General features: G+C 38.5%; 1 protein-coding gene across 2 annotated transcripts in view; it reads left to right on the forward strand.

Moving 5' to 3' along the window:
* The window catches only part of LOC150079203 (ephrin type-B receptor 1-B-like), a 452,380-nt gene that overhangs the window by 149,594 nt on the left and 289,792 nt on the right, over nt 1–12,994 (forward strand). For both annotated transcript variants that reach the window (XM_090383683.1, XM_090383684.1), the window contains exon 2: nt 4,415–4,494. In XM_090383683.1, coding sequence (XP_090239809.1) covers nt 4,415–4,494 — 80 coding nt within the window. The remainder of the gene's footprint in view (nt 1–4,414; nt 4,495–12,994) is intronic.

Raw genomic sequence — 12,994 nt, forward strand, 5'->3', positions numbered from 1 at the left:
AAATGTCCTGTCAGCATTGAGCCTGCTGGAACCATTCAAGGCATTATACACCTCAATCATATCACCTCACAGGTGCCCAGTCTCCAGATGCTACAACTTGCAGAACTTAAGCCTTTCCTTGTAAGTGCACCCCTTTGTTCCTCTCACCAATCTTGTTGCCCTTCTCTGTACTCTTTCCAGCAACTTTACATCCTTCCCAAAATGAGGCCTCCAGACCCGTATGCAGTACTCAAGGTGTGGCCTGACCATTGCCTTATACAAAGGAATAATCACCTTCTTGTTGTTGTTGTTGTTATTGGGTTTTTAGGAGCATTAGCAACTAAGGCCATATTGCTTCGGGGATATGCAGTGGTCATTCCCTGACCTTTCGGCATCCTCCGTATTTGGTGGATCACAGGCTCGAAGCGTGTGCTATGCACTGCTGCTCCTGCCCACCTGGCTACGGAGGCGCCATCCACCTTCTTGTTTATGCTAGCAAAAATCCTATATATCATTGACAAAACTCCACAACCTGCTCTGGCAGCCCATCCGCACTGCTCAGAGAACTTTTTAACTGACTGCACAATTCCCCCCAGGTCTTTTTCACTCTCCACCTCCCTGAGTGTAGTACCACACAGTTTGTATATTTTTCTTGGGTTACTGCTACCCATATGCAGTACTTTGCATCTGTCAATGTTAAACTTCAGTTGCCACTTCTCAGCTCATCTGCTTAACTTTTCTAGATCCTGTTGCAGTAGCATACTGACTTTACTGTCATTAACAGCCTTACCAACCTTTGTATCAGCTGCAAACTTGGACATTAAGCCTGATATACCTTCATCAACATGATTGATGAATATACAAAACAACAATGGACCCAGCATTGAACCATGGGGGATTCCGCTAATAACATGTCCACATAGAGCAGTGTCCCTCTCAACCATCCCTCTATCCATTGCAGCAACTTGCCCTTAATGCCATATGGCTCCAATTTTTACAGTAGTATCAAAAGCTTTGCTGAAATGCAAGTATAAGATATCAAAATTATCCTTTTGTATCCAGTTCCTTTGTGACCACATCATAGTATTCAATCAAATTGGTCAGACAAGACTTCCCCTTAACAAAACCCATGCTGTGTCCGAACTATTACTGCAGTCTTGTCTAGGTGATCCCGTGTGACTCCATTATTTTCCCCGGAACAGAAGTTAAACTAACAGGTATATAATTAATTGTGTCACCTTTGCATGCCCTTTGTAAATTGGGGATACATTTGCATATATTCAATTCAACAGGGACCTTCCTTGACTCAAAGGATGCTCTCATAATTATGGCTAAGGGTTTGCTTACTTCTTTTGCTGCCTCCTTCAATATAACTGCATGGATTCCATCTGCTCCAGGTGCCTTTTTTATGTTTAACTTCAACAATTTCTCCTCCACTTTGTGCTCTCAGTGATTACAAAATCACTTAGCTCCCCATTAGAGTTTGATAAACCTCTGGCATTCCCCTCATTAATTCATCTGACTTCCATTTAGGCCTGAACCTTTGAACAGTATTTCTTAGTTGGTATGGAAAGCCTAGTAGCCTACAAGATTAAGTCCATGAAGCCTTCCCATTTAGAATTCACCATTGGTAACATCATAAGTTGAATTTAAAAACTGCCTAAGACCCCTGTAGTCACCTTTACGAAAACAAAAACATTTCCCTTTACCCTTGATGGTAGTTACATCTATAAGTAAATCCCACATCAGTACACTCTGATCACTGTCACCTAGTGGTTCCTTTATCTGCAAATTCTTATTGCATGAATAATCACTGCTGATCATCAGATCAAGAGTATTACTCCCTCTAGATGCCCCTAGAATGTGTTGCTGCAGAAAACAATCCTCCAATAAATCCACAAAAGCCTTGCTAATGTGTGAGTGACCATCCCACAAGTTCCGGTCAATATCTGAAAAGTTAAAATCTCCCATTACAAGGCATTCTGATTTACTGGCCCACTCTATTTCTCTGCACAACTGTTCGTTGCACTCATCAGAGTCATTAGGCCTACAACACACTCCTACTCTCATTTTCTCTTTTCCAGTGTTTATGCAACACCAAACAAACTCAACATTGCACTGTCCACCCATGTCAACTTGATGCACTTCTTTAGGGTTTGTGTTTCTTAACTAACAGCATAACCCCTCCTCCCTTCCTATCCTTTCTGTACACATTGTATTCCCCAAATTGCAATTCTGTACTGCTTATATCTGTGTGAAACCATGTATCTGATATCCCAACAATATCTGCCTTTGATGTCTTGATCAGCACTTCAAATTCATCAAATTTATTTACTATACTTCTAGCATTGGCGTACATGCAAGTATACATGCACCTGTTCTTACTCTTAGTTACCCTAACACAGCCCATGTATTTACTTGTTCCAAAATGACTTGGCATTCATATTACACAGGGGAATAATGCCCTCTGTGTCTCAAAGCAATACTAAGGTGGTAAATGACTCTAATCCACACAATAATGGCACCTCCGTAGCCAGGTGGGCAGGAGCAGCAGTGCGTAGCCACACGCTTCTTGATTAGACCGGGGTTTGAGCCCATCACCACCAAATACGGAGGATGCGGAAAGGTCAGGGAATGACCACCGCATATCCCGGAGCAATATGGCCTTAGTTGCTAATGCTCCTAAAAACCAAAATAACAATAACAGACTGAGCTTTATATACTCAATAAGGTTTTATTTATCAGAGATAGTGTTTAAATTTTTCAATTTTTAAGTCTGTATGAATATAGAAATATATATTTTAATAGTTGCTAGGGGACTTCACCCCCTGCTCGCTTTGCTCGCCCACCCTTTTCTACATAAAATGTAGAGGTAAAGTAAACTGCAGCCATTATGAACCCACTGCAGGATGGAAGCCTCCTCAACAATTCATGTTGAGGGAAATGGACCATAATCTGCCACGCTAGTCCAGTGCAGGCTGGCAGATTGACCGTGTCAGGGGCTTGAACCCCAGTCTACTCAAAGAGCGTGTGCTACTGCACTCTCGCTCCTGACCACTCAGCTACAGAGGCCGTCCCTCCATAGAGGTATGACGGAGTAAGTCAAATCTTTTCTACTTAACAGACACCTGTCGAAACAAAGATTGATGTCTAATCAGGAAATGACCTATATAATTATTTACCTGTGCATTTGTAGTGACGTAATTACCCTACGTGACTCGTATCCCTCTTCTTCCATTGGGTACCCCACCATGCGGCATTCTCAAGGTGGAATAAATATCACTATATAATTATTTACCTGTGTTTACATAGGTCAATTAAGGAAAGGCCTTTTGCTTTGGGTTCCATAATGCATGAGGAACATTGTTGCATCTGAAAGAGCAGGACTAAAATATTTACAAATATACAAACTATATCTCATCCCTTCATCAGGTGACATTACAATCGAACATCAAATGATTCCAGGTGTGGTCATGTATTAGACAATGAAGCACGTGCATGAGGTTGCTGAATGTTATGGAGGCAGTTGTCTTTCGATGGAAGACAACACTGTAATTATTTACCTGCACATTTGTAGTGATGTAATTGCCCTGCTCTCTTCTCCCATTGGCTCAAATAAATATCACTAGGAGGAAAACTTTTTTAATGTATAGATAGATATACAATCTCACTGTTCACTGTTTTTATTGAGTTTTACTACTTTTCTTGATTTATTATTATTAGCTACATGGTGCAAGGAAGCCTGAGGCTTATGCTGCACTAGCCAAAAAAAAAATTCCCCGGGTTACCCTGAGAGAGAGAGAGAGAGAGAGAGAGAGAGAGAGAGAGAGAGAGAGAGAGAGAGAGAGAGAGAGAGAGTAAAGTAGAAGGGAATCACCAAGAAAGAGAAGAATGATGATATCCAGCTCAGGACCCAAGGTGTGCCAAGCCCAAACTCACTAGATGTGAGTCCCTGATTTGTTTGCATTTTTACATGGTAACTTATTTGTGTTGCCAATAAATTTTTTCTTTTCTTTTTTTTTGTGAATTTTTGCTTTATCGTCTAAATTGTCGGTGTGCTATGAAAATCAGAAAACTTATGACACTGCAAGTTTAAGATGCAAACTAAGCCCCAAACATTTAGCTCCCACCTCTTATATTGTTAGATATGTTAAATCAGCACATAAACACATCTTTCATTCTTTTCCATTTTACTTTCAAAAGGTGATTCTTTGTGAAGTTGTGCAAAAGTTTGTAAAAAATTAAATGTTTCACATCAAAAATTTTTGTTCATAAATAAGATGTTCCTAAACTTAGAGCTCACTGAATATTGTTAAACTGAAACAAATTGAAAATAAAAGTGCATCAGAATCTTTATACAAAATCAACTGAATAATGTGTCAATAACTATAGGTTTTTAATGATTCATGTAAGTTATTGTTGTTTATTCTTGCAGTGGTGCTTTTAGATACAACACAAGAGAGTTCACTAGACTGGACTAGATATCCTTATGGTCCTCAAGCTTCCACCCCAGGAGTAAGTGAGCATCTTTTACTTTTTTTCTTTCAAGTGGTTTTTTTGGGGGAGGGTGCATTGAAGAGCAAGAAATCACATAGTTCTCAAAGGTTAGATAGAAGCCAATCAGTGTAAATCATCGAAACTGAAAAATTTTCTATAAGTTTAACTTTTAAAAAGTGATTTTAGTGATTTTAAAGAAGGTGATATATAACATTGTTGGTGGCACCAAGTTTTGTACATAGAATATGGCTGATCAAGACAAGTTGTGGGCACCACATTTCTGTGGTAGTTGTAGATACATGAAAAACTAGTTTGGGGAATACACAGACTAATAGATTAACAATAGCCACAGGCAGAGGTGAAAGTGATTCTTGCAGTGCTTCTATTGGAACAAGCAGCAACCTGGAAAGCAAGGTGATGGGGATTTCAAGAACTGCTGGGAGTTATCATGGAACAAAGTAAATACATGGTCCATGTTAGGGTAACTAAGAGTAAGAACAGATGTATGTACACTACTGCTAGGAGCATAGCAAATAATGATGAATTTCAAATTTTCAAATGCTGGTCAAGACATCAAATGCAGACATTGTTGGGATATAAGAGATGCAGAATTTGAATATGGAGAGTACAGTGTGTATAGAACAGACAGACAGGATAGGAAGGGGAGAGGGGTTATGTTCTTAGTTAAGAAGCACATAAAATCTAAAGCAGTATCCCGTCAACATGGGTGGCCAGTGCAATTTGAATCAGTTTGATGCGACATAAGAACTGGGAAAGCAAAAATGAGAGTAGGAAAATGTGTGTTATAGGCCTAATGACTGTGAGGAGTACAATGAACAACTGTACAAGGAAATAGAATGGGCTAGTAAATTATAATGTCTTATAATGGGGGATTTTAATGTTCCAGATATTGACTGGAACTTATGGATTGGTCACTCACACTAGCAAGGCTTTTGTGAATTTATTTGATGACTATTTTCTAGCAGCATTTTGGGGAGCAACACTCTTGATCTGATTATGAGCAGTTATTATTCAGCCATTAAGAATCTGCAGATAAAAGAACCACTGTGTTGGTAGTGATCACAGTGTTTTATTGCTTTGGGATTTACTTTAAGGTGTAACTGTCATCAAGGGTAAAGGGAGGGATTTTTGTTTTTCTAAGGGTGACTGCATTGTTCTCGGACAGTTTTTAAATTCCATTCAGTGGGACCAACTGATAATGTTACCATCAGCAAATTCTAAATGGAAAGCATTCAAGGAAATAATTATAGAAACTACTATGCTTTTCATACAAACTAAGAAATACTGTTCAAGGTTTAGGCCTAAATGAATGCTAGACAAGCCAGTGAGATTCGTGGCAGAGAAGAAAAATCCGTGGGATGTATATAAATTACCAGGCAATGCAGAAACTTATGGTAGATATAAACTAGTCTGTAATTGAGTCACAAAAGGGGTTAGGCAAGCAAAGGCAGATTAAGAGAAATCTTTGGCAAAGGATGCAAAGAAAAACAGCAAAAACATCTTTACTTATGTAAACACTAGAAGGAAGGGGATGAATCCACTTGATATAAATGGCTTAACTGTTAATGAACACTTGCTTAGATTGCTGACAAACTGAATGAGTATTTTGCATCTACATTCACATATGAGGAATTTTTTAGGGAAGTGGATGTCAGATATTTATCAAACTCTAACAGGAAGATAAATGATTTTGTAATAACTGAGAGGAAATTGCTGAAGTTAAACATAAGAAAGGCACCTGGGACAGATGGGATCTGTCCAATTGTATTAAGGAAAGCAGCAAGGAAGTAAGCAATCCTTTGGCCATAATTATGAGAGCATCCTTGAATCTGGGGGAGGAACCCTGCAGACTGGAGGTGTGCAAATATATCCCCAGTTCACAAAGGGTGACAAGAGTAATTACAGACCTTTTAGTTTAACTTCTGTTCCAGAGAAAATAAGAGTCATTGGTTAAAGAAGTAATGCTGGACCATGTAGACAAGACTGCAGTTATACTTCAGCCACATCATGGGTTTGTTAAGGGGAAATCTTGTCTGACCAATTTGGTTGACTACCATGATGTGGTGGGCACCAAGTGCCAAGCATTGTGTAGCCGCAATTTCTATGTGTTCCTCAAAGCATTATCTGACAAAGAGCGGTTAAGTGAATAGATTATATTTTGTTTCAACTGATTTCTTTATTTATCAATTAGAATAGCTCTTTAGCACTACAGGTAGGCAAAGGCCCAGAAAGGAAATCCACCTTTCTGTTTCTAATGGTACTAACAAACTAACTCAGCCACCTCGTGGCACTGCTCCTGCATCCTGGGTGGTAAAGCAAATCCCCAGGGCCAAGAATACCAAAACATGGACTGTGACAATTTTCCATTGATTTACACTGCAAATCCAAATCCTATAGATTTGCATCAACCTGATAATGACTCAACCAATTCAAAGAAACTGAGAACAAATGTTTCCTAAATAGAATACCCAAGTTTTCTCATTCTGCATTTGCTCACAAACCAGTCTTTAGGCAATCTATTGCCATTTCTCATACAGAAATGTCTTGAGAGCATAGCTGGTTCCTTAAAATGGTGTGACAACTGAAATCTTACAACTTTCTCGTTGAGACTACTGGCTCCAAACGCTCTGTCTCTACTCAAACTCACCTCATTTGACACAGTTCCAAGTGTCACACATGCCACACTTAATACCTCCAAAGGTGTAATTTCAGAATAGGACCTAATGAATGTCTCAGAGGAAGAAATTGTTCAGGAACTGCAGGATCAGAAGATCACACAGGCAAAACGAATTATGCTGAAGAGATGGCAAGCTGATTCCAACTCAAAACACCATACTGACATTCAGCTTGCCAAACCTACCTTCATCAGTGAAAGCAGGGTATTTTGCACTGTCTGATTCACCCATATATTCTGAACCCAATAAGATGTTATAAGTCAGAGATTTGGACACTCTCAAACGGTCTGTCGAGGTGACTTGGTATATCCTAACTGTAGATCAAAAGAGCATACCCAAGCTGACTGTAATGCCCAGTCTTCACTTTGCCTGTGTAAAGGTAACCACCAAGCTTTCTCAAAAACTGTCAGATTGTGGTGCCGTCAGTGACAAACATGGTGAGTGCTTCCATCAAGACATCGCAGCGATGGAACAAAGATACAAAAGCCAATGGAGTGCTGCCATGTTAGCTGATTATTGTTGGATGGTGAAAAAGGATTCTTCCAAAGCTGAATACAAGCAAAAGGCAAAAAGGTCCCATGTTTGATATAGGTATGTTCGTAGCTACATCTTACTGCTATATAAATAAAAAATACCTTGTATAAATATAAAAAGATTACTTTTATTGGAAACAAGAGCGAATCTGCCATTATTTCTGTGTTTATCACAGAAATAGTGCTTTTTGGGTGATAAACCCCAAAATCTATAAAATAAACTTACTTCCATGCCCAAACAAGATATCTATATATATAAAATGCTTAGGTATGCTGCCCAAATTTTCCAACCGCTAATTGTTGCCAGCACCCTTTCATGCGGTTCACCTTGCATGACCACCATACTGGGCATTTTTTACAAAGTGTTGTATTAATTTTTGTACTAACATTTTTGACGAACAAAGCAACCTGTGCCTGAAAGCTATTGATGTTTGTTTCTTTTAACTGTTTATTTTATCTGCCTTCAATTTTAATAAACCTTTTTAAAATTGTCTGAACAATGTGTAAGAACTTTGAGAAAATGTAAAAGAAATGCTAATGAAACATTAGAAGAGAGATCTAATAGACTAAGAGACCAAAACCAGACTCTACAACTATGAAGGCGGACCGAAAACATTGAAGAAAGAGAAGCAAGTTTGGAACTGAGAAGATGGGTAAAACACCTTAGGACTAATCAAATAGAAGTACCGGATGTGAATAATCAACAAGCTGTAATTAATGTGGAAGAGCATGACATGGGAAATATGTGTTACAACTGTGAGTATTGCAATGCAAGATATTGGGGACATGAGTTAAACACATCAAATAAATACACTAAATGCTGTCATGATGGAAAGGTTTCACTTGACCTGCTGTCTGAGATACCTGCTCTATTATGACAGCTGCTTACAGGGGATACACGTGAAGCAAATAACTACAGAGAACATATACAACTCCACAATTGTCTTTGCATCAATGGGTGCAGAGATTAAATCACTGCCTGGAAATGGTCCATACCGTTTTAGAATACATGGCCAGATTTACCATTTGGTCCTACCTCTATATCCAAATGAGGCAAATAAGCCAGGATATGGACAACTTTATTTTAAATTCTGCTGAAGCAACAACAAAACGGCTTGAAAAACAATCAAACCAAGAGTGTATGGCCAAAGTATTGCAACAATTGGATGAGATGCTGCGACAAGTTAACCCATTTGCTGAGTCATATAAACAAATGCATCAATTAACCCAGGCTAATCCTACAATGAATGTACTAATGGCATTTATAGAAGACCTGGACTTAGATAAGATATGATATAATGCATCTACGTCCAAAACAGAGGTTGCTGCAATATTTTTTTGGAGAAGATGAGGAACCACCTGCAAATAGAGACATATGCATATATCCCACAGGTGACAGCTGCAGAGTTATATCACTAATAAACAAGAATGGTGAAGACTGAAAGATGTAGATTAAACTATTTATGCCATAATCAGAAAGATGGCATATGTTAGCTGGGTACAACTAGTGATCCAAAATTTGTTGTTCAGTGTACTATATAAGAACTTTTAGCCTTACAAAACACCTCCTCACCAACCAATCCTTAAATAAACCATAAGGATTAAGCTGATACATATTCAGGAATGCCAGCAAGTAGTCAACTTTTTGTTGACATCAACAAGAATGTAGCACATTCTTGTTGATGCACCTTACACTCATGCCCGGCAACTCATTCAGTTTTCTTCCAAATCTTAACAATGATAATCTCGTAGAGTTTTTCTGCTTTCTTAAGTGGATAAAATTGTGATCATTTCTGACTCTTCCCATAACTCACCATAGGTAACTTCCACATCACTGATAAGTGCAATATGGCCTAATCAGTCCTTGCACCAAAAATAACAACAACAATGCAGTCACAAAGGAACTGAATGCAAAAAATAATTTTGATATCATATACATGGATTTCAGGAAAGCTTTTGATACTGTTGCTCATAAAAGACTGTTGTATAAATTGGAGCATTTTGGTGTTAAGGGCAAGTTGCTGGTATGGATAAAGGGATTGTTTATTGGGAGAAGACAGAGAGTGGTAATCAGTGGACATTGCTCTTCATGGACTAATATTATTAGTGGAGTTCCCAAAGATTCAGTGTTGGGCCCATTGTTATGTTCTATATTTATGAAGGCATATCAGGCTTAATGTCTAAGTTTGCAGTGATACAAAATTTCTGGGTAGTTAATGACAATATGTTACTCCAACAAGATCTAGAAAAGTTAGACAGATTGGCTGAGAAACAGCAATTGACAAATGCAAAGTACTGTGAATGGGTAACAGTAACCCCAGAGTAATGTACCAACTGTGTGGTACTGCACTCAGGGTAGTTTAAAATGAAAATACCTGGAGGATAATTGTGTAGTCAAATATGAAGTTCTCTAAGCATTTCAGACAGGCTGCCAGTACAGCTCATGGAGTTTTGTCAATGGTATACAGGAATTCTGCTAACAGGGATAAGAAATTATTACCATTTGCATAAGGCTATGGTTAGGCCACATTTTGAGTACCACATACAAGTCTGGAGGCTGCATTTCAGCAAGGATTTAGAACTGCTGGAATGAATACAGAGAAGGGCAATGAGATTGGTGATGGGAACAAAGGGGTGCTCTTACCACAAAAGGCTTTGGTTCTGGAAATTGCCGTATCTGGAGACTAGGCACCTGTGAGGTAATCTGATAGAGGTGTTTAAGGCTTTGAATGGATTAAGTTAGCCTAATGCTGATGGGATCCTTACTCTTGCTCAGACTATGCATACAAGAGGGCATAAATCAAATTGTTTGTTTGTTTGTTATTTGGTTTTTAGGAGCATTAGCAACTAAGGCCATATTGCTCTGGGGATATGCGGTGGTCATTCCATGACCTTTCCGCATCCTCCGTATTTGGTGGTGACAGGCTCGAACCCCGGTCTAATCAAGAAGCGTGTGCTATGCACTGCTGCTCTTGCCCACCTAGCTACGGAGGTGCCAAATCAAATTGAGGAAGGACAGTTGCAGAATAGATGTGCAGAAGTTTGCCTTTAGTCAGCGGGTAGTTGCCATCTGTTGTTGTGAAAGTAGACAGCTTAAATAAATTCAAGAAAGAACTGGACAAACTATTGGAGGGAATGGATAGGTTAAATGGGAAGTTTATTTTTTGGCTGATGCTGTATAAGCTTGCTTTCTTGCATTATTTTCCACTACTAATGCTAATACCTCATTCTGATCTCCTTCAAGGTTCCTAGGTTCTAGACAATGCAACTTGCAAAACTGGTCTTTCTTGGTAAGAGCAACCTTTTGCTACACTTGTTCGGAAAAGTCCTTTTTTAAAATTAAGCTTCCAGACCTGAATGCATTACTCCAGATATGGTCTTTCTGTTACCTTATACAATGGGATAATCACTTCCCTCCCACTGGTAAAATTCCTATATATTATTGACAAAACCTCATGAACTGCCCAGCAGCTCTTCTGTGCTGCTCTGGGAATTTCATATTTAACTTAAAGATTATGCCCAGTTCTTTTTCTTCTCTACTGCCTTCAATATGGTATCACACAGTCGATATGTTAATCTGTGATTAATGTTACCTGTATGCAGTACCTTGCATTTGTCAGTGTTAAACTTCAATTGATACTACTCAGCTCATATGCCTTATTTGTCCAAAAAGAGCAGTGGTCATTGCTCTCTGTTTTATCCCACTCGACCATCCATTTATCCATAGCAATCAATTGCACTTAATGACACACCGATTTAATTTGTATACTAGTATTTTATGGGTAAGAGTATCAAAACCTTTTTTGAAATCAAGTATATGACATGAGAAATATTTTTTGAATTCAGTACTTCTGGTACTATGTCACAGTAACAGTATCCAATCAGATTGGTCAGACAGGATTGGCCTTTAAAAAATCTATGCATTGACTGTATTCCTGTATAAGTGGTCCTATATTCCTTCTTTAACCATTGACTCCATTATATTTCCAGAAACATAAGTCAAGCTAATAGGTCTTCATTACTCATATAACTCTTTGATCCCCCCTCTTCTGAATTGAGGATACATTCGCACATCTACAGTCCATGGAGATCTCACCTCTGTTAGAATTTGATACACTTCTGCCATCCCCTTTCCTAAAAATTCCTCTTGTATGAATGGAGATGCAGAATACTTACACATTTTGTCTTCAACCTGAGCAGGTGTTCATTAAAAAGTTAAGCCATTCATATCAAGTGCATAAGTGTGATTCATCCCCCTTCCTTCTAGTGATTATATAAATAAAGAAGTCTTTGCTGTTTTTCTTTGCATTCTTTGCCAAAGATTTCTTGTAATCTGTCTTTGCTTGCCTAACCTCCTTTGTGACTTGATTACAGACTAGTTTATATCTCCTTAATGGTAGTTACATCTTTAAGTAAATCCCACGTCAGTACACTCACAGTGTACTGACGTGGGATTTACTTAAAGATGTAACTACTATTAAGGGTAAAGGGGAGAGTTTTTGTTTTCATAAAGGTGACTACAGTGGTCTCAGACTGTTTTTAACTTCTTTACAGCGGGATCAACTGATGGTGTTACCAACGGTGAATTCTAAATGGGAAGCCTTCAGGGATTTAATCTTGGAGGCTACTACATTTTTCATACCAACTAAGAAATACTGTTCAAGGTTCAGGCCTAAATGGATGTCATATGAATTAACAGTCATTCAATATATCCACAAACTTTTGTGCTACTGTACGAGTGACTAATTCACAAGTTTCATTTGATAGCTGGAAAGTTAAAATCTCCCATTATGACACATTCTCATTTACTACCCCACTGAATATGTCTGTACAGTTGCTTGTTATACTTATCGCAGTCATTTAATTATAGCAATGACTATGCATTAAGAATCAGCATATAAAAGCCCTACTAAAAAGCAGTGATCATAGTGTATTGATATGGGAATTACCTACAAGCAGGAGCAAAGAGATTACTAATGATGTTATCAACAACAAATTCTAAATGGGAGGTAATTCTACAAGCTGGTAGGCTTTTTCAGTGTTACCAATTCAAAGATACTGTTCAAGGGTTATACTTAAACTGATGTCATATGACCTCATGAAACTAGTAGCATATAAGATAAATACATGAGATGCATATCGGTATAAGATAGTCTATAGTCACAAAGGAGATCAGGCTGGCGAGGGCAACTTATGAGAAGTCTCTAGCAAAGACTTCTGTTCTGGGAAAAATAATGGAGTGACTTGTTAAAGATGCATTGCAGGGATCATCTAGACAAGACTGCAGTA

This window comes from Mastigoproctus giganteus, chromosome 10 (assembly GCF_048544385.1).
Source record: "Mastigoproctus giganteus isolate SK-2022 chromosome 10, ASM4854438v1, whole genome shotgun sequence".
Taxonomy (NCBI): domain Eukaryota; kingdom Metazoa; phylum Arthropoda; class Arachnida; order Uropygi; family Thelyphonidae; genus Mastigoproctus; species Mastigoproctus giganteus.